The 23,239-nt window shown below is 35.8% G+C and overlaps 1 protein-coding gene across 1 annotated transcript; it reads left to right on the top strand.

Annotated features, from left to right (window-relative positions):
* Positions 1-19,652, top strand: LOC135153248 (brevican core protein-like). The gene is made up of 6 exons (XM_064095708.1): positions 1-162; positions 9,389-9,443; positions 11,168-11,347; positions 11,768-11,878; positions 13,475-13,765; positions 16,677-19,652. The coding sequence occupies exons 1-6, from the start codon at positions 1-3 to the stop codon at positions 16,811-16,813; spliced, it is 936 nt and encodes a 311-aa protein (XP_063951778.1). The 3' UTR covers positions 16,814-19,652.
* The last annotated feature ends 3,587 nt before the right edge of the window (positions 19,653-23,239 follow it).

The following is a 23,239-nucleotide window of genomic DNA, read 5'->3' as shown; positions in this document are numbered from 1 at the left end:
ATGGATGAAGAGAACAATGGTAGGCGTAGCTTAAATCAAGGTCCCCAGAACTATCTACCCTTTGGAAAAATTGGTGATGCCGAAAAAATGTCTCTGCCGGGAATCGAACCCGGGCCCCTAGCTTTGAACGCCGGTGCCTTAACCGCTAGACCACAGAGACGGGTGAGTGGCTAGGCGACCCCGATCCAATTGACCGTCAGATAGACAGATTTTCGACACTTTACCAATTATAATTTCCTTTGTCGGGTGAAGGTGGGTTTCGAACAATGACAAGCCGCCATGCTTCAGCTGGATCAAAGCTGTTGCTTTGATACAGTACACGTATGGGAGAAAATATACAAATGTGTAAAGTTATACATGTACAACAGCTTTGGCAACTCTTTTATTTAAATATTGTAAAGAAATGGATGAAGAGAACAATGGTAGGCGTAGCTTAAATCAAGGTTCCCCAGAACTATCTACCCTTTGGAAAAATTGGTGATGCCGAAAAAATGTCTCTGCCGGGAATCGAACCCGGGCCCCCAGCTTTGAACGCCGGTGCCTTAACCGCTGGGGGCCCGGGTTCGATTCCCGGCAGAGACATTTTTTCGGCATCACCAATTTTTCCAAAGGGTAGATAGTTCTGGGGAACCTTGATTTAAGCTACGCCTACCATTGTTCTCTTCATCCATTTCTTTACAATATTTAAATAAAAGAGTTACCAAAGCTGTTGTACATGTATAACTTTACACATTTATATATATAGATATATATATATATATATATATATATATATATATATATAGAAGAGATCCAAAGGACTGGAAGGGCTTGCCTCGGCCCCCCCCCCCACCAAGAAAAAAAGGGAAAATAAAAGGATGAAAAAGAAAATTTTCCTCTATTCTAACTGAGCCTATAGATGTCATTTCCTTTCCTCTTTTTTGTATGTTTCATTGAAATAAATCAATATAATTACATATTTACACGATTGGAATGAGTCGAAATAAGTACATAATGTACAAGGTAATTTCCTCTTTATCTTCCCACTTTTCTTCCTTTTCTTTTACTTATCTGTCATGCACCTCTCTCTTATTTTTTCATATTTTTCCCCAATATATACCCTTTTTTATTCTATTCTTTGTCTTCTTGTTCTCTTCCGTGTTCCACTTTTTATTTTCCTTTTTTTCTTTGGGGGGGGGGGGGGATGGTGACGCCTATCAGTCCCTAGATCTGTTATCCATCTTTATCCTGTTCGTTCCCCTTTTCCTTACCCCTCCTCTCCCAACCCCCCTCTTTCTCTCTCTCTCTCTCTCTCTTCCTCATCAGGGGCAGGCGAAGGGGATACCCCTCCAGTTTCAATGGACCCGTTTCTTTATCTTAAAATTCTCTCTCCCATTTACCTTTTTCTTTATGTCTGATATCTTCCTTTTTTGTTTGTCTTTTTTCCGGGGGGGGGGGGTAATGGCTCCTCTGGACCCGGATCCGTTTATCTTCTTTCTCTTGTTATTAATTTTTTTTTTTTTTTTTTTTTCGTTAATATACATTTCGTGTCTGTCCATCCATTCATTAATCATATCAAACTGTGATTGTAAATAATGTTCCAAATTCTCTTCAGTTTTTGTTTTACAAAATATTACCGTATCATCAGCATATAAAGAGAGTTTTGAAGATGGTTTAAAATCCATATTGCCAATATCATTGAAAATTCTAAAAATCAATGGGCCAAGGGTTGAACCCTGATGGATTCCTGTTTTACTATTAACGAATCACTTAAAGTACTATTTATTGAAACACGTTGTATCCTGCCTGTGATGTATGATTTAAACCAATTATATTCATTTTCTTTTATGCCATAGCATGACAATTTCCTTAACAGTTTCTCATGCGGTATAACATCGAATGCTTTACGGAGGTCTGAAAACACACCACCTATTATAAACACACTGTTCATATTTTTAATATATTCTGAAATATCAAGAAGGCAAGAGATGGTCGAGTGGAAATAAAGGCCGAAAACCTGATTGGTTGTCAGCAGTGGCGTACCTAGGATTTTCCAAGGGGGGGGGGCGATTCGTCCGCCAAAAAAATTGTCATGCAATGAAAAAAAAATGTCTTCAATCACAAATAGAGGATTTCGCGCCAGAAAAAAAATTGACAAGCCAAAAAAAAAAAGGTCTTCAAGTTCAAAGGAGCGGTCCACTTGTGGCTCGTCAGGGATCAGTTGTGACTCGTCGTGGGGGGGGGGGGTATTATTTTTGATAGTTTAAAATCATTGGGTACACTACCTGTTTTAAGTGAACAGTTATATATATATATATGTTAGTGGTTTAACAATGATAATATCAGCAAAGTTTAACAACGTAGGATGTAAGCCATCAAGACCGTAGGCTTTACGCGTATCAATACTATTCAGTTCTTTTAATACAAAATCCTCCTTAATATCTGAAAAAGAAAAGGTATCCTATGTGGTTGGTACATTTTGCATATAGTTGTCATCAGTATGTACATCATGTTGGCTTTAGGTACTGGAGCCCTTTATTTTTTTCTGCGAAACTATTACATATTTGATTTAATACATTACCAATTTCTACATTGTTTTCAATTTTCACACAAAGACGCAGTACAAACATGCATCAGAAAACTTTTATTGAGACCGCAAATGCAAAATTTTCCCTGCCCTGAGATGGGGACACCCCTTCCCTGACACTCCACCGCTCGGTCGCTCTGCTCCTGGCAATGTTCTCTTTCAACGATAATATCTTCCTTTCAGGAGTACATCACACACCACATAATTACAACACAAAATATGCACAGAAAGCATGTTTTTCTGACAACAAAATATTCCCCTGCTCTGGGAGGGGGACCTCTCCTCCCAGACCCTCACCCGCCCGGTCCCTTCGCTCCCTCACATTTTTTTTCTTCCAACAATTCCCGCTTTTCAGAGTATGTCATAATTCATATCAATATAATCACAGCACAAACATGGTTCAAACAGGTTTATTTTTGAGACGCCAAAATTATTTTTCCCTTCCCCTGTATAATGGGGACACCGTCTCCCACACACTCCTCCGCTTGGTAGCTTTGCTTCCTTGCAATTTTCTCTATTAAAAATAATTTCCACTCTTGAGTAGTACATAACACACCGCATAATCACATAACAAATGTGCACCAGAAATCTTGTTTTTGAAATACAATGCAAAATTTTCCCTGCTGTGGGATACCCCCCCCCCCCCCTCAGAAAAAAATTCTCGCTCGCTCGGGACTTTTAAAAAACTTGTCACACGCGCCATTTTTATGCTGTACCCCGCATTTTTTTTTGACTCGTCACGCTACTCTTGCATAGAGCTTTTTTTTCAATTCAAATAAACATTTATTTTTTTCCATCAGCACCATACAGACTGGGGGGGGGGGGGGCCGGGCTTCCCCCCTTAAAAAAGAAATTCACGTCTAAGCCAAAAAAAAGACAAGAGGAAAGAATAGAAGGAAGGTGAAATATGATATGATTTTTTCAATAATATGTCAAAATCTTTCACAAAATTTGATATTTATTATAAAAATATCAAAAATTTTGCTCGCTCGCTCGCATTTAAAAAAATACGCGATACACCATATCTATCCCCCTCGAATTTGTTGGCTCATTACGCCACTGCTTTTCACATCATGATATGACGGGAATTTTTTTGGTTCTTGCCCCCCCCCCCCCCCATGGCCACCGACCCCTCTTACGCCCCTGATACATAATTATGTAGGTCTATGAATATGCAATGAGCAAAATGCATGATGATGTCTTATCCCGTCTTAGTCATGTTAGTGTTTTGTATTTTATGAAATGAAATTATAGGCCTATTTTGATCATTTTTTTTTCTTCCAAGAATAAACATAATTGGATTGAAAACTGATTTAATGGGTAAGAGTTGCATTGCTGCAAATTATTTTGTTACAAGGGTAACATCATGCACCAATCATGAAGGCGTACATATAACTGTGTACATGAAAATATTGCTAATTTTTAACTTTGTTATGTCATCAGGTTTTGATGAAATTTTCAGCGTTTTGATAGATCTGTGAATACTTAATTTAATAAGATTATTTTCTGTCTGGAGTTCTTTTGTAATCTATTCTTATGTAATCTATCAAAGTGCAGGGACCTGGGAAGCGGGGGTGCTGGGGGTGCTGCGTGTATTATTTTCCATAGGCAGCACCCCCACGAAATCAGGTTCCCTTTGTATTTTTGTATATTATGTTATAATGGACATAATTATCACATCCGACAATCGCAAATCATTTACATAGTCTTTCACATATTCCTATAACGCGACTCAATCAAGCTTCGGCACTCGGATACAGACGTGGTCGCGCGCGATACGTGATAACCATAGTTTACACACTACTCGATAGCAGGGATGGACATGGGTGTGGTTGGACTTGAAACTTCCAGGTTTTATATTATGTCGAATCAAGTGTGCGCGCACCCGACCGCCCGTGTTTTGTATAAACAATTACAAGTCAGACAATACAAATCAAATTTCACAGTCTTTTTCGCCCTGCCCCATGGCCCTGGGAAGCTGGGGATGATTGGGGGTGAAGCAGTACCCCCAAAATTTGGAGGTGCAGCATGTGTTATTTTCCATAGGCAGCACCTCCTGGAAATCTAGTGGTAAGTTGATAAATGACAGAAATGTAATGAAAATGAACGACGTTTTGTTGACCCCCCCCCCCCCCCCACTTCAGAATTTTCCGACACAGTACTTAAAATAGTGTTTAAATTCACCCTTTTTGAGATCGGAATATCAAATATTTTCTGCTCGCACTTCGCGCTCGCATTATTGATTTTTATGATAAAAAAAATATTTACAATGCCCAGATACTAGGTCTAACTCTAAACACGCGCACGCATGTTTATCAGATACGCAGCTTGTTTTGGGGCTACTCCGGGCTGAAAATATTTATATCAAATACAATTTTATGAAAATCTGATAACAAATAGCAAGTTTAGCAATATTTTATGAAAATGGTGATATGAATGTCGTCATGAATATTTGATAGGTGGGTTGACATGTGCGGAAATCTGTCCCCAAAGGTAGGGGGACCAGGGCCTGGAAAATTTGACAAGCAAAAAAAAAGAAAGAAAAAGTTTTACACCCAAAATGTAAGGTTATTTAGTCCAAAAGGTATTATTTCGATTGTGAAGTGATGTATTTTTCTCCATGAAAGACCACAAATAGTAGGGGGACATTTGATATTGTGTCCCCCTACTATTTTTGGTAGGGGGACACGTCCCCCTGTCCCCTCTGGGATTTCCGCCCATGTGGGTTGAAGATTTCACATCCCCACTATCCTGTTTCTTGTGTTATTACATGGAATCAAAATTGTTTCATTTTTTTCATACCAGTGTGAATGATATATGTCTCCCTTATAATGAAATAAGTTGCAGCAAAGAATATATAATGGACTAAATCAGTTGTCAATTCAACTGTTTTTGGTTCTTGAAGGGAAGATATTAAATAAGCCGAATTTTTATATAATAAAATACAAAATAACAAGTAGGGATATGACATCATCAGTTTGCTCATTTTATATTAATGAAGACATGTTTAAAACTGTTTTACCGGAATAATGCTAATCTATAAAATGCAATAACTTTGATATTCCTTGTCGGATTTTGATCAAATCTTTATTCTTATGTTCGTCTGATTTTTCTTTATCTGTTCAAACCATATTACATTCAGTGTGAAGTTTCAGATCAGAATATCAAAAATGTTCTGCTCGCGCTTCACGCTCACATTATTAATGTAAGAATATATCCAAATATCCAATTACCCATCATTTTCTTGATTTACAGAACATGAATAGAATGTCCAAATTATAGGTCTGAAATCTTTATTTTGTTTCTGCTCGCGCTTTGCGCTCGCATCAATTGTATAGTTATATACCTATCCTGTTCATGACTAGAAAAGTGCTTAAGATGTCCCGTTTTTTTAGGTCTGAAATCTCATTTTTATTTCCGCTCGCGCTTCGCGCTCGCATCAATTGTATAGTTATATACCTATCCTGTTCATGATTGGAAAAGTGCTTAAGATGTCCCGTTTTTAGGTCTGAAATCTCATTTTTATTTCCGCTCGCGCTCGCATCAATTGTATAGTTATATACCTATCCTCTTCATTATTATAAAAGTGCTTAGAATGTCTCGTTTTGTGGTCGGAAGTCTCAATTTTGTGTCTGCTCGTGCTTCGCGCTCGCATTATTTGATTGTTGATATATGTATCGTCTTAATGGGTAACTGCAAACAGTCCTTTAACACTTCCATTTCGATCAGACCAGAGCGTATATAAAAAATATCTGCTCGCACTGATCACGTTCGCAGTTATTATTTGTTACATACGCATCTTGTTCAGGACCACAAACATTGCTCAAAATTTTCAATTTTACAGGACAATAACATGAAATTTCCCCCCTCCATCCATTCATCTGTGTAGAACTGAACAAAGGGAACATTCTGATGGAATTAACGAGATATGTGTTGCCAATGTCATTGTGATATTAGTTTTATGTGGAAATAGCAACCACAAAATGTAATTACAATGTCGAAGTGATGTAAGCGTGTGATGCTACCAAGGACACCTTCATGTTCATTTCCATATTGGGCCTATTATAGTAGAAATGTTAAGCCAGTTCGGAGATACCATCTGAGCATGAGGTCTTTTGTACCAAAATCTTAAAACTACTGATATAAAACAGGGTTGTGTGATATAGCAACACTAGATTTATACAGCCCCATTGAATGCAGGCGGATAGAAAAGCTCGTATCCAGTTGTTCATCGCTGAAAATTTGATGGTTTTCAATTTTCAAAAGGGTATTAAAAGCGAGTCATGAGGAACCTGCGTTACTTTGTGAGTGCCTGATCAAAGTGCACCAAACTATCTGTTGTGATATCATCTGCGGATATTGAAATCATTCGTACGTGAGTTGGGGCTCATTACAACTGGTCCATAAGGAGAAGTACATGAAAATGGTTAGTTTAAGTGTCGCCTGGTGTTTGGCAACACAGTTTCCCAGGGAGGACAACTCCCCCGATAAGATCACCCAACAAACATTCTGGCATATATAGACTAAAGAACATCCCACTTTGAACATGTTGAAAGGAGACCGCCCCAACGTGAGACCAGTTCGGAGTTAACCCATGGGCAATTTTGGTCTAAATCTGATTTTTGTTGTTTTTGATAAAGTAGTTCTAACCGAACACTAATTAGCTTTATTCTTACAAAAAGATCAGGGAGATTTATGTCATAAGACCAAATAGGTAATGCGAGCCCGAAGCGCGATCTCAAAATTTTAGGTATTTTATGTGTTTAATGACGTTCCACAGTTAAAATAAAATCCATGTCATTTTCACAAAAATTTGCACAGAGTTACTTTAGCACCTGATTATTCACAATATGCAAAAATTAACTTGGGTTCATGTGCTTGATTTTTTGCTCTCAAGCTTTGAAGTCCACCCATAGCAAGGTCTCGAGAAATACGCAATATTTTTTGTCGTTTTTAAACCCCACGAGATCACAACGTTGAGTGTAAACCTTTATTACTCAGTCAAAATCCATCTAAATTTTACCACATTTTACATTATAGTTCAGAATTATAAGATAAACAATCCACTCATATTGCTGTTCGTTTGCGCTTTAAAGAGTAGTAGCACCTTCAATTTTAAACATAAAGTGTAAAAGGCGACAAAAACCTATCTTTAAAAAAAGAGAAATTTAAGAAGTACAATAAATGACGCACTTTATTTAAAACCCATGCCATTTTCATCAATTTTCGCATAGTTGTAGAGAAAGGTTTACTAAAGAGGTGTTAAGATTGAAAATTGGGGGTTTATTTGCTTCTTTCCAAAATATCAGCATTTATGTTGGAGTAAATGTGCTTTTGAAAACACAAAAACGCGTCAAAAGGCTTGTATCTTCAACAGGGAAAATTCTACACCACTGCAGAGTAAAGTATTCTGAAGAGGTGGAGGTGTTTAAAAGTTGGTCAATATATTATTTACAGCCAACAGCTTCGTAAAATAACACATCAAGATTTGCTGTTAGATTTAGAGTACAGAATGTTTGGAGAATCAGCTGATACCCTGTAGCTGAGTACTCACCTGTTCATTTATTTTGACATCAACGCGCATGGCGTAAAATATGCGCTGTTTAGGGACGAACAGGATGCCTGTCGAACTAATAACAAAGTAATTATGCGCGTGCGAAGCGCGAGCTCAAATTTTTGGAATATTTTAATAATTTTTGTTGTTTTCGATGGGTATTTCTTATTGAAAACTAATTAGCTTTATTGTTACAAAAAGATAAGGAAGATTTATGTCATTATATCAAATAGATAATGCGAGTCCGAAACTCGAGCTCAAATTTTATGTGTATTTTATATGTTTAAACCTGAAAATCAAACATTCTGAGCATTTTTTTTGTAAGCATGAACAGGATGCGTATCAACACAAACAACACAAACAAATTATGCTAGAGCTCAAAATGTTTATATAGACCCACTGTCCTAAAAAGGGTCCTGATGAGGACTGTTTGCAGCGACTACGAACAGGATACATAGGCTTATATATATCTATTCATTAAAATAATGCGATATAGCAGCACGAGCTGAATTTTTTTTCATATTCCGACCTAAAAACTGGACACACTCTCAGAAATAGGGGTTCAAATCCAAACCCTTGGGGTTAGTACAATTACAATACCCCAAATGGTTCTAATGAGTTTAATTATGCTCATTTTGTGCACTTTAACGCGTGCAGTTAGCTACATCATCACCCTTACAGGTACAGAGATAAACCATAATAAAGTGAAGTATTATCAACATTAAAAGTTGCACCTCCTAGGTTGCAAACAAGCATTTATTGGCATGCTTGGTGCAAATTATAATAAAAGGTGATATTTTTTGCACCTTTTCCCATAATACTTAAAATGATAATAATAATCATTATTATTATCACCATCATTATTGTTATATAGTACATGGTTATTACTCGCTTTAAATATAAATAGCCAGGTTTTTTTGGCACTGCTATCATTCTTGATATTCTCATCATAAATGATATCTGTTATGTTTATGTTGAGGTAACTCCCGTAGGAACTCGGTACAGCAGCTTTCTGCCGCATCAAGGCCAAGCTGATATATAACTTACATAAATTATGAAACATTTTACGTCTAGGTTAATCTGTCATAGTGGCTGACCATTACAGGCGACAGAAATTACTCTCGGGCCTTTTGGTTAAAGTGGAGATAATGACAGAGCTGGGATTTGAACTCACAACCTTTCAATAATGAGTCCAATGCTTTAACCACTAGACCACACATTAATTTTTAATTCATATTTTAATTATTCATGTCTATTTCCCCTTTAAGAATTACTCAAAGCTCACAGTCGTGGTGATCACCATACTCAATCAGCATCTTAACGGTAAGCTATCCATTTTCAGACTTTGCCGCTGATCATATATCTTGGTATTTTCCCCCTATTATGTTTGGGGAAATCTAACGTCATATCATTGCTTGTAAAGAGTCCACTTTAGAAGTATATGCATAAGCATGATATACACATTGTAATGACAGTGCCCCCTTCATGCCCTTCCGTTCCCTCCTCATTGGCAAACCAAATGCTTGTGTCTTTATGCTATAGTTATAAACAGTGGCGTACCGTGGGTCGCAGCATTGGGGGGGGGCACCAGCAAACATTTTGAATTTTTTTAATGGGCGCGCGAAGCGCGCTCAATTACCAGGTATACTGACATAATAGTGTATTTCAAGGACTGTGCCCTTAAACGGATATATATCTCACTGATCAAATAATGCGAGAGCGAAGCACGAGCTGAAATTGTTTTATATTGAGAACTCAGAAATAGACATTATAAGCATTTTTTTTTGTAATCATGATACGTACCTGTCTCACTAAACAAACAATGCAAGCGCGAGCTGAAAATTTTGTATATATTGACCCCAAACAAGGACATTTAATGGTCTATTTTTTAGAAATTCATGAAGAGCATACATTATCTCACCATAGTCACCTAATACGAGCGCTAAGCGCTTGCTGATTTTGTTTGAATTACACCTAAACACATGAAGTACTTGTTGTAGTCATTGTAATCATGAATATTATATGTATCTCACTAATCAAATATTGCGAACGCGGAGCGTGAGCTGAAAATAATGAAATTCAGACCTGAAGAGCATGGCCCTGGGAAGCGGGGTGCTGGGGTGTTTCAGCACCCCCAAGATTTTCCTTGGGGGTGCTGCGTGTATTATGTTACATAGGCAGCATATCCCGGAATTCTGGAAGGTGTGAAAAATAGATAAATATAATCCATATTACCTTCTTTTTGGAGTAAAACCCCTTTTTTCTTTCTTTTTTGCTTGTCTAATTTACATCAGCACCCCCACTCAAGAAATCGTTCCCAGGACCCTGCTGAAGAGGAGCCTTACATGAAACAATAATAACACAAAGTACGAGGAAATATATTTGGTGTATATTGATTTAAAAACGGGATGTTTTAGTACAACAGAACACATAGACCCTATGTTTCATAAAGTTATGATTTTTTTTTGTTATTTCATATAATACATATGATAAATACAATATACATGTAATACAATATAGTATAATATAGCATAATGTATTAAAATTTCTTCTTCTTCCACTTCGTTTCTCTTTCTTTCTCCCTCTTTTTATCATTTTCCTCCGTTTTTTGCCAGCCGATGGAGGGGGGGGGAAGCCTCCGTAGTTACACCACTGGTTACAAACTATATAGTTTCTTAATCACTATTTGTTAAATGAATTGAAGCGTCATATGAATGAATTATGAGGGTCAATAATGACATGAATGAAGAGGACCGTGCAACTGACCTAATTGCCGAATGTCTCATAGTTTCATTAGTTTTATTTACCCCTCCCTCTGTTTCATACTTCTCCTTTTCTTTTTTTCTTCTCCTCCTCTTTTTTATTTTGTCTTTGTATACTATATTCATTGTCTCTTTATTTTCTTTCTTCTTTCTTCTTCTTCTTCTCCTCCTTCTTCTTCTTATTCATCTTACTCCTCTTTACACTTTCAGCTTATTTCATTTTACTACAACTACACTCATTCTATTCGTTCTTCGCTTCATTGTTCATTCCCGATTTATCAATAGTATTTGGAAGTGAAACGTGTCAGTCAATACCTCGGAATGCATGCCCCTATCAAATCTCAGAGCACACTGGTGAATTGGTTCAGTTTGTCGCAAAGTATTTAACACGTGATCACCCAGAATATCACGCCAGAGTGCCAGAAGAAGAACGGGACAAAGTCAACGTGTATTGCGCTCACCCAGGTAAGATGTCATTAAAAAAAATGATTTCTAGATATAGAAAACAAAAAACACGAAAAAAGGACAAAATGGATTCAAGGTGGATCCCATAAAATTTAAAACTTGCATATAAATTTATAAAAAATAAGTTGGACTACATTTGCAAAATTGTTCTGAAATGAATCAATACTTGCTCAGCCGTCAGTTTACTGTTGCCTCATTTTATTTCCCCCGAATTGATCAACATCAACAAAAAATAAAGGGTTGTAAGAAGGAAAAAGGAATGAGAGATATGTGTCATAGAACTCTATAATAATATCCCTTATTGGGTCCTAACAACAAATGTGATTTTATAAATTTTCATCAATAGATACGTGAATCACCTCATATCAACATCAAAGAACTAAAATATACACCACAGAGTTTGTGCTTTGTTCTTTAAAGATTGTCACCCTAATCCGTGTCAAAATGGTGGCACGTGCGAGGAAGAATATGTTGGCTATAGCTGCACATGCCCGGGAATATACCGTCATGGAGTAAATTGTGAGATTCGCGGTAAGTATCATAGGCGGATCAAGGTTTTGGCAGGGGTGGGGGTCGTGCGGGTCGAGTGGCGCCCCTAACCCCCCCCCCCCGAATCCACCTCTGAGTATGTCTCGAAGAAGAGGGAATGAATGAAACATCTGTGTCATAGAATTATACAGTGGGTCCCAGAAAAAAAAACCAAACCGAGAAATATCAGTGATTTATTATGATTCTAACAGACATATTATCTATCATTTTCAAGTTTAAATCCTCTTTCTTTCATTTTCTAAAATAATTAAAATTTAAGCATTATTTTTAATAGAACTTGTGATTAATTTACGAGAAAATCTTCGATAATTCTTAGTTTGTTTTGTTTTTTGGCATAATGAGCCAAAACTAATTTTTCGAGGGGTCAGAAATGGCGTTTGGGCGAAAATCCATGTAAAGTTGCGAGCGAGTTAAAATTTCTGCGTTCTTAATACAGAAACCTAAATTTGTGATATTTCACCATTAGCCGTTTTTTTTAATTTCTCCCTTTTTTATTGGTCGTAAAGCCCCCCCCCTTTTTTTTTGGGGGGGGGCATGGCCCTCTAAGACCCCCACCTGTACACCAGTTTTCCCTTTAATTTAATTAAGCCCCACCTAGAATGACTTTAGAAAAACATTACATCAATCAATTCACGATCCACCTTATATCAACATCAAAGAACTCAAAAATAAATATACACCACAAAGTTAAATTGTTCTTTGTCTTTTTTGAAGATTGTTCTACCAATCCGTGTCAAAATGTCTTTCCTGTAATACATATATGTACGCATACGAGAATAAGTCTACTATACTTCCTTTCCAAGGGGGATCCACAATTTACAAGCTTTGCTTTTTAGTGGATCCCCCTCATTTCCATTTATGCTCTATATTATACTGTTTTTCTGTGTGTTTTTTTAACGAAGTAAGAATGCCCTTCTGTAAAATTGTACTTGATTTGTATTACTTTATATTACTTTTTATAATGTTTTGAATGGAAATGAAATAAAAGAATTGAATTGAATTGAATGATATAGCATGGTGGGTTAAGCCGTATCCAAAAGCGATCGAATAAAAAAAAATGGTGGGACATGCAAGGACGAATATGTTGGGTATAGCTGCACCTGTCTAGGAGGATATCTTGGAATGAAATGTGAGATTGCCTGTAAGTACGTGTTGTTTATAGTATAAACTTTAAAGGGGTAGTCCAGATCAGAGATCAACCGTCCCCTTGGTATTAAGCCAGGGGCTGTGTGAACCCCGGGAATGTAATGAATAATAAACAAATTGTTTAGTCGTGTTTGGTATTTGGCAAAGGGTCAACTGAACATTGAAAATAAAATGAACAGAAAAATTGAAAATGTACGTAACCTGCAATTCGTTTCACCTGGTCTATGCAGTGGTTTCTTATTAGAGTTGAATATCGCAGATTGGTATACCAGGCAAGCTTCCTTAACATCATCTAAACAAATAATTAATTATTTATCTAATTGAAAAAAAAAACAGGGAAAGGTCATTCTCGAAAAGTTGTTCTACATAAAATAGCTAATTTTGAAATGTTGTGACACGATTTTACCACGTTTTTATTCTCCCACCATAAAGTGTGCCCAGACAATTGGGTATATGCGACCACAAAATGTTTCCTGGTAGTGCATCCTCGCAACCGGATCTCTTTCCCAACAGCATATGACTACTGTAATGGATTGGATGCTGTTGCGATGGGTAACGGAATAATGGAAGACCCCTCCTTGGCGTTCATAGAGAGCAATGAAGAGCACGACGTTCTAAAGCCTCTAATTACTGCTGGTTGGCTGTGGCTAAACTGTGAAAGAACGGGCGAATCATTTGTTTGCTACAACGACAGAGGAAGAACAATGATTAGTCACTACCGGAGTAAGTTAGATTAACGGGAGAGTCCATCCCATTAACACAAAGAGAGAGAGAGAAAATGTAAAACGCTGAATGAAATTTCATCAATGAAACTCGGATGTAAAATAAAAAAGTTACAACATCTTCAAATTTCGCCTAATCACATGTTCGTTGGTGTATAAATGTGTGAATTATACTATATTTCATTTTTGGGGAGATTCCATTTAAAGGAAACTTTTCACTGAATCAAAACAAGTTTCAGCAATTGCAGTGGCATGTTCAATGAGGAAGAAAGTTTTGTTATAGAAAAGAAATGAAAATAATATAATTTTCATCAAATGAACAGGGCCCTGGGAACGATATTTTTACTGGGGGTGCTGATGTAAATTTGAAAAGCCAAAAAATAAATAAAAAAATCAGTACATAACGAAGGTCATTTTGGTCCAGAGAAATTTGACAAGCGAAAGGTTTTACTGAAAAATGTACGTCATTTCAATTCAAGTTTTCCACACCTAGCCTAACAGAATTCCAGGGGTGTTGCCTATGGAGAATAATACATGTAGCACCCCCTAGGAAAATCTTGCACCCCCGCTTCCCATGGCCATGAAAGTGAAATACAAAATAAATAGTGAGTCGGTACCCTCATTTGCATTATAAAATCAAGCAAAATCTTAAGATGTAAAACCTTTCTTTGACATCCGATTTTGATGGAATTTTGTCCGATGTGATGTCCCAGTACATTAACTTTCGACAATGGCCTCTAATCTATCCATTTTGATTTGACGGGATATTTTTTATAGATTATGAACGTTGTAGAAAGCGTCTGTGAAGTGGATGCTATAAATATAAGCTATTGAAATAAAGACGGGGACTTTAAATTACAGGAAGGGAATATATCGGAGAACTTTAAATAGTACACTAACATTAAGTCGACCATGTCCATACAGGCAATGGCTTGTATACAGGGGAGGATCCAGGATTTCCCAAAAAGGGGGGGGGGCAAATTTATCGGAGGAAAATTTTGACACGCAAAAAAAAAATTCAACCACAAATTAAGAATATTTCGTACCCAAAAAAAATTGACAAGCAAAAAAAAAAAAAAAGTCTTCAATTTCAAAAGATAATCAGCTTTTATATAGTGCTTAATACATCGGAACGACGTGTCTAAGCGCTTGACAGGTATATTATTACCCCGGTCATCGGATTCAATCAGTCATTCCCGCACACAATGTATGCAAATTCTCCACTCCCTGGGGAGTATTCCAGTCAGTCAAAAGAGGGGGGCACACCTGTTTTAATGGCATTTTTACATTACAAATTTTAATTTTGCTTCTAAAAAAAGGGAGGGGGCGCCCCCCTGGATCCGCCAGTGCTTGTATATAAATCTAGAATGTGAATTTCCCAAACTCTGTCTAAATATCATGAATATGCAGAAGACGGAAAGGAGTAGTATTGTTTCATAAAACCCTAGTGTAGTATTTTGAATTCTCTGGAACAACAGATGAGTTCTGCTCCACGACGTACGGAGGGTTCAAGCCGACATATGAAATGTATTGTCAAACACCCTTCATGACAAAGAATAACCTAGAAGTCTTTGTCAAAAATTGGTGAATAATAATAAAGCAGTTTCGTCCTTGACTCTGGACAAATTTTCTCCATCAACGTCAAAACTTTGGACGAAACTGCTGTTCTGGTTTACCATTTTTCGACAACGACCCCATCTGTCTCGGACATTTTCAGTACATTTACTGTGTTTTTGAACCCTTCGTACGTCGTGGAACGAAAAATCTTATTTCTTTTTATGTAAAATATGAACCATATGTGAGGAATTCTAGCATACCCATGGCTAGATGTCAGATATGCGCTCATTTCATACGTGCAATGACATGATTTGAATTAATCGGGAATCATGATTTAAAGAATTAAATGATCCCATGCATATATTGATGAGGATATGTTCGATGAATTTCACGTCATTTTTCTTTTTAATAAATATAAAATCTGTCATAATAATAAATACATTAAAGACTGCATCGTTGCAGAGAGGTGTTAACCAAATGAAATGAGATTTTTATTTCTTATTGTTTGACAAAAGGAATAACGAACATAAAAAAAACACCGACATGAAATATAAGTAAATAAAATAAATAAAACAAATAGACAAATTAGTAATAAATCAATTTATAATTTGTTTCCTGTTCGGGAAAGGGCGGGGGTGAAGAAACAGAAATGGCAATTGAAGTCTCTATCCTGATCCTATCCTGTGATCTTAATGACGTATTAAAAAAAAAATCATAAAACAACATGTAGAAACAGTCTTGTTTGTTGCAAGGCAAATTCTTTCCAGAGAACAATCCTTTCGGCCAGTGCTGGTCGATATTTAATTTGATAATATGAGTCTGAAAATTAACCGTTCATTATAAGCATGTTATTCCGTGAAAGCAGGGATGTAATGGAGGAAATAATGGCTCTAATAGGCGCCTGTCCATGAAAAACGAGCAATACACAACAACATTTTGATCAATAGATAGTGATTAACTTTTCATAATCATTAATGAATTGGTCATATCGTATTACCGGGCTATATCAACACAATTCAAATTCAGTTTTATTTCCATCAGAACATAAAGTTTAATGCAAATTGCTAACATACATTTAACAAACATCAACAATACAAATCATTGTCATATATACATTTAAAATTATATTCAACGAAATAAATGAAAAAATATGAAGAAATTTACTCAATAATGGTACATTTTTGTAGACAATATACAATGCATAATTTATATATAAAAAATGTATCTGTAGAAATGGGAGATTCACTCAATCCTGAAACCATTATAAATATTCAATGTTGTTTTAATGCCGCATATAATTTCGAAAATATTGAAAATATCACTCAGCACTATTATCGGCTCTCTTTTCTAAACAGACTGGGGTGTTGGTGAGCCTACCAATGGCGATCATGAAGACTGTATTTCCTTTAACATGGCTGACGGTAAGATGCATGACAAGTACTGCTATCATAGGAGAGCACTGGTATGTCAAGTTATCATAGAGGAGGAATAAACGATAGCAGTATGGTGAATTAAGAGCGTGTTTATATTAATAATATCTCTAAATTATGATGTGCCAAGCCGAGATAGCAAAGTCTGAACGCTTTGCTCTCAGAAGATAAGCATAATAGCTTAAACGTGTTCACTCCTTTTCTGTTTGCAAAGGAACATTGATTGTGCCTCATAAAGTTTTTAATAATGTCTGTCTTTCAATAATTTATAGTCCAGGCTAAATATTCCAGATTTTTCCACAGTAATTATTTATTCAAAACTGGGTACATTTTGAATGAGGGCCTATATTTTGCTCTTCAAGGGCGACCGTTGAAGTCTCAAGCAATCAAACCCAAGTTATTGTACCAAATCTGGCAATCATTATTAGGCCCATAGAAAATGGACTAAACCTTGTTTGATTTGGAACGACTATAATATTCCTATAATTGTGATATATTAGTGAAACTATATCTGACATGTTTTCTAAGATATCATTTCTTTCGCCATGTAGGTAATTAATGCTGTATTATTTTTGAAACTACTAGAAAAGTGGCGGCCATATGCACTATCGGTAAATATGTACAAAGCCAAAGGGGAAACTAATTTTCACAAGAGCAAGAACCATTAAATGCATGTAATTTTGACCCACGAGTAATATAATGTCTGAAAACATGTTTTCTAGCGACACGTATCATTTATTTTGTCATGCATGAGATAAATGCTGTATTTTGAAATTAAAAATGGCCGCCTTATATTAGGCCCTAGCCGTACTATGTAGGGGCCTACGATAAAAGATAATTTTGACAGAATTAGGATTTTGCTTGACAATGAACTGCATATTCTGCTGTATGGGTGAAATATTATCTGAAAACATGATTTTTATTTCTTCTGCCACGTAGGTGTTAGATGCTGTATTTTAGAATTCAAAATGGCCGCCAAAAGCCCAAGTGAATTATGTAAAATGCGATTAGGAAAACAGTAATTTTCACAAGAGTTAGAACCATAGAATGCATGTAACTGTGATGTATGAGTAAAATATTGTCTGAAAACATGCTTTCTAATTAATCATTTATATCACATATTAGGTAATAAATATCGCATACATTCGTCTTTGAATTTTAAAATGGCCGCCATAGGTTCTAAAAGTATTATGTACATTGTAAATTGGGACAGAGAGTTTTGACAGTTTGGCTTTGCTTGACTAAATTACATATAAGTATAATTGCGTTGTATGAGCATGATGAGTGAAATATTGTCTGGAAATGATTTCTTGCGAAATATATCATATCTTGTATCATTAAGGTGATAAATGCTGCATTTTAAAATTGGAAAATGGCCGCCACATGCCCTTATCGCATTATGTACAATTTGAATGTGGACAAATAATTTTCATACAAGTGCATAATATGGCGGCCATTTTGAATCTTAAAACTCAGCATTTATCACCTATATGACATACACTCTAAAAAAAAATACTGGGTAAAAATGCTCCATGAGGGTAATAATGTGTCCAACCAACATTGGGCATTTCTATTTATCCCGTGTGATGAAACTTCTGCCCATTCTAAAGTAGTTGCTGTTCGGTTATTTTTTTAACCTTACTGGACAATATGCTTCCCGCATTGTGTAAAATACTGCCCAAAATTGGTTGGACACATAATTACCCTCGTGCTGGTTAAAATTTAACCCAATTTTATTTTCCCAAAGTATGAAATTTAAATCCTTTAACATTGAAAATTAATCTTTAGGATTAAAAGTAATTTCAGAATTCGATCTGTCCGTAACTACATTCCGCCTTTGAGTAATTTCAAATCCCTGCAATTTAGATTGTATATCCATTGTCAGATAGTCATCTTCAGCGCGATCAAGCAAGATAACAAGAATCAAGGAAGAATAAGAAATAGCTTCGCATCATCATTAATGATTGAATTAAATAAATTAGTTAATATCATCATATGTCAATACTTTTTTATCAATCTACAGTATTGTAACCCTCGTTTAGAATAGTTTACTTTTTCCACCCCAGTTGATGTGAATCAATAGAGAAAAATCTTACAAGCATAGCGTTGAAAATCGGATGTAAAATAAAGAAGTCACGGTTATGACATAAAAGTTTTGCTTATTTTTCACAAAACAGTTATATGCACAATTCAGATACATGCAATTGAGGCAAATGAGAGAGTCGATGATGTTCCTCACTTACTTTTGCTTTGGTCTTTTGTTTGAATTATACAATATTTCAATTTGTACAATTTTTACAATAAGCACCAATTTGACTGAACCATGAAATCTTAAAGTAATCATAATTCCACATGTTCAAGAAGAAATAAAACTTGTTTTACTGGACAATATGGAGAAAATATAATATTTCGTATTTTTTATATAATAAAATACAAAAGAAACAGTGAGTAGATGATGAAATCAGTCCCCTCATTGGCATACCGACTAGGACTATGTGCATTTAATGTTTTGAGAAAATAAGCGAAATATAAAAATATCAAAACCTTATTTTACAACCGATTTTGATGAAATTTTCAGTGTCGTGCTTGTTTGATTTTTCTCTTTTTATTCATATAAGCTTTTTGTTGGGGTGGACTTGTCCTTATATAATTATGTTATCTCAGCAAATTTTAAAATAAGATTAATAACTTGCTTGCTTTAAACCTTTCTTAATGAGTAACAGAGAAATTGAATACGACATCGCTGAAAAGAAAGGTATACTTCATTTTCGTAAATGGAGGTTTGATTTTGAACATTCTCTGTATGCTTTATGCACTATAATCATATTCATTACTACGCATGGTCGCAATTTTCTTGTTGATTTATTTGTAATCTTGTGTTGATTATGTTGTCATATTCTCAATAAATACAAAAAAAAATAAAATACTTTAGTGATTTGGTATTCTGTTTTTAAGTTTCAAACAAAACGTGAGTGTGGAACAGTGCATTTGAAAGATCCCGGCCGCGCGTTTCCGTTTTACACCCTGGCGAAGGCAATCTCCAAAAAATAGCTACAAAGCGACTAGTGAAGAGTCTAAGTTTGTTTACATTATCAGCTGGGCGCGCGATGCAAAAGTCAGCACTACAGAACATGTGCAAATAATGCAGCTGAGCTTAATACTATTGTAAAGATGGAAAGGGATAACGATGGTAGATATATTATATTCGACTGTGAATAAGATGGAGTTAGAATGATAATAAGAAATGTTTATTTTCCAACTAGGAACAAGGCAAATGAGTAAATAGATTTCCTGAAAAAATCAATATCATTATAAATAAAATGTTTTCTCTCAGTCATGTTATTATATTAGGTGGTGATTTTAATATGATATTAGTAGATAAATTAGATCATATGGGGTCAACCATACAGGTGAAATCTAGATTTAATACAGAATTTTTGGAGTTCATGGACAAATTTCAATTAATAGATATTTGGAGGAAAAGATATCCAGGAAAACGAACAGTTTACTTTCAGACAGAAGACACCATCAAAGTAGGCTAGATTATTGGATAATATAAAAAAAGGTTGAAACATTGGTGTTGGAATGTGACATTTTACCGCCTATACAGGGGCGGAAATCTTTCCCAAAAGGTAGGGGGGACACAGGGGCGGATCCAGCCTTCGCCAATAGGGGGGGGGGGATTTGTTTCAGCCATATTTTCCCCAATCAGCAGCTCGAAGATGATTTGTGTTTGTTTCTTTGAAGGGGTAGTCCTCATTAGTCACTTCTTAGTTTTATTCTTATAAATTCATTTATAATAACATAATCCTTATTTATATGATGCGAGCGCGAAGCGCGAGCAAATTTTTTGGAAATTGTATGTATTTTTTCCTAAAATTTGAACATTCTGGGCAATGTTTCTTATCCTGAAAAAAATGTGTACGCAACTTAATAATTACTACAAACGCAAAGCGCGAGCAGAAATGAACTGATGGAAAAGATACCTGTTAAAGACTGCGTGCAGTTAGCATTTAACAATCAAATAATGCGAGCGCGAAGCGCGAGCTGATTTTTTTTTACATTTTCACCTAAAGAATGGAAATTTTAAGCACTTTTTGTAACTCAAGCAGAATAGGTATATAAGTACACAATTGATGCGAGCGCGAAGCGCGAGTAAAAAATTTTCATATACGTTTTGAACTGGTACCTATTAAGGACCGCTTGCACTTAGCCATGAAGGCGTTACATATTTCAACAATCAAAAAATGCGAGCGCGAAGCGCGAGCTGAAAATTTTTGAAAATTTCTAAACTTAAAAAAGTAAAAATCAATTTTTTTAATCGTGAACAGGATAGCTATATAATTCAACAATTGATGCGAGCGCGAAGCCCGAGCAGAAAAAAAATCGAGATTTAGACCTAAAAATGGGCCACTCTGTTCATGTTTTGTAAACAGCCATAGGCTGATCGAGGGCTTTTAAACGTGTTTGAATAAAATAAATCAATCAAAATCAATGTTTTGTAAATCATGAAAAGGATGAGTAATAGGGGTCTTCCTACATTAATAATGCGAGCACAAAGCGCGAGCAGAAAAATTTTGATATTGTGATCTGAAACTGGATAATGATTTAAATAGAGAACAAGTTGAGTATTTGAATATACATGCGCGCGCGTGTTTCATATTTAGACCTAAAATCTGGGCATTCTAAATACATCTTTAATCATGAAAATCATGAAACTTTGATATTCCGATCTGAAAAAAGAGTCAATTACAGCTTTATATTTCAAGCACTTTGTAGGAAAATGATAAGGTGGATATGGATCGCACTTAAAAAAAGAGCTAAAATTTTCATTATTATTACTTTGAGTTTTAACATAGGACCGTGACATCCTTAGGACATGCATATGTAAATGATTATCTTCCTATTCCTCTTGCTAAGTGCGAGATGAAACAAAAGGGACAATTATTATTAGATTAATATCATATTTATTAATGCCTTATGAGGGCGCGAAATCTGATGATATTATGGCATAAAAACTGGACATTTCACTTTTGTAATTATGAATAGGATGCATCAGTTAATATATATTTTTAGCCATTAATGCGAGCGCAAATCGCAAGCTAAAATTTTTGATAAACTGTCATGAAAAGGGGATTTTAAGTAGTTTTTGTATAATCAATATTGAAACATACATAACTCGCCAATCAAAATGCCAGTGTGCAGCGCTAGCTGATACGTCTTGACAATCAGACCTGAAAAGGGATATTTTGAAAACTTTATGGAATACACGAAAATAATAGGAACCTGATAAATCAAAATTTGCGAGCGCGCAGCGCAAGCAGCAAATGTTGATAAAATTATTCAGACCATAAAACTGACATTTTTACAGTCAGAGCACTTTTTAAAAATCAATTTGTAAATCACACAAAATAATGAAAGTTCCGAGGTGAAATATGTTTTGTATATTGACTTCCAAAATTGATATTTGAGCTCCATATTGAACAAAATATGTAAATCACCTAACAGGCAATGCGAGCGCGAAGCGCGAGCGAAAATTTTATATCGTGGCACGAAAGATTCTTTTTATTTTCCAAGTCTTCCCCTCGTCTTATTTTATGCACTCGTCGTCCTTCTCTTCTTTCTCTCCTCTCTTTTCCCTCCTTTATTCCTTCTTTCTTTCCCTTTTTTCTTTTTTGCTCCGCCAATAGGGGGGTCATCGGCCCCCCTGGATCCGCCTATGGTGACAAGGGGCGGGAAAATTTGACAAGCAAAAAAAAAGGTTATCATCCCGAAAGTACGGTCATTTCGTCCCAACTCGTCCCAAAATACATGTTTTATTTCGATTTAGAATGATGTATTTCTTACCATCATAAAAGTCAAAAAATAGTAGGGGGGACATTTGATATTGTGTCCCCCCTACTATTTTGAGTAGGGGGGACACGTCCCCCCTGTCCCCCCTGGGATTTCCGCCAATGCGCCTATAACTCCAGACCATTCTGGAATTTTGCTTACCTGTAGTAGTGGAAAAAAAGAAGTGAAGCGAGGTCCTTCATACTGGAATTTCAATAACAGCCTATGTTATGATAAAGAATATGTTTTTGCTATGAAAAATGAGATTCTTAGTTGGAAAAAGCAATACAGAAATGTCTTTTCAAATTACTCATTGCTTTGGGGCTTTATTAAATAAATGATTAGAGAGTATACTAGAAAATATTCCAATGAAAATGCACCGTAAAGAAATAAGCAAAAGCTGATTTTAGAGTCCGAAGTGAAAGACTTAGAACAGCAAATTGCTGTGAATAACTTTGTATTTTGCGGAAAAATTTGGAGGAAAAAAGAGAACTCTTTAAGAAGTTATTTGACTTTGGCCTTGCTGGTTTCAAAGTAAGGTCACGCGCGGCCTGGAGTGAAAAAGGGGAAAAGAATTCTGCATTTTTTTTTAACAACTTGTGTTATCAAACAAACGTAAATCAAATCATAAATTAATAGGTGAAGATAATTAGATA

The sequence above is a fragment of the Lytechinus pictus genome, chromosome 2, assembly GCF_037042905.1.
Source record: "Lytechinus pictus isolate F3 Inbred chromosome 2, Lp3.0, whole genome shotgun sequence".
In the NCBI taxonomy this organism is placed as follows: Eukaryota; Metazoa; Echinodermata; class Echinoidea; order Temnopleuroida; family Toxopneustidae; genus Lytechinus; species Lytechinus pictus.
This window is presented reverse-complemented; position numbering and strand designations above follow the sequence as displayed.

Excerpts from the sequence above, each read along its gene's own strand:
- LOC135153248 (XM_064095708.1), top strand. The coding sequence starts at position 1 with ATGGATGAAGAGAACAATGGTAGGCGTAGCTTAAATCAAGGTCCCCAG. Across the intron at positions 163-9,388 it reads CCGCTAGACCACAGAGACGG|AATTACTCAAAGCTCACAGT; the intron begins GTGAGTGGCTAG and ends TTCCCCTTTAAG. Across the intron at positions 11,879-13,474 it reads AGTAAATTGTGAGATTCGCG|TGTGCCCAGACAATTGGGTA; the intron begins GTAAGTATCATA and ends CCCACCATAAAG.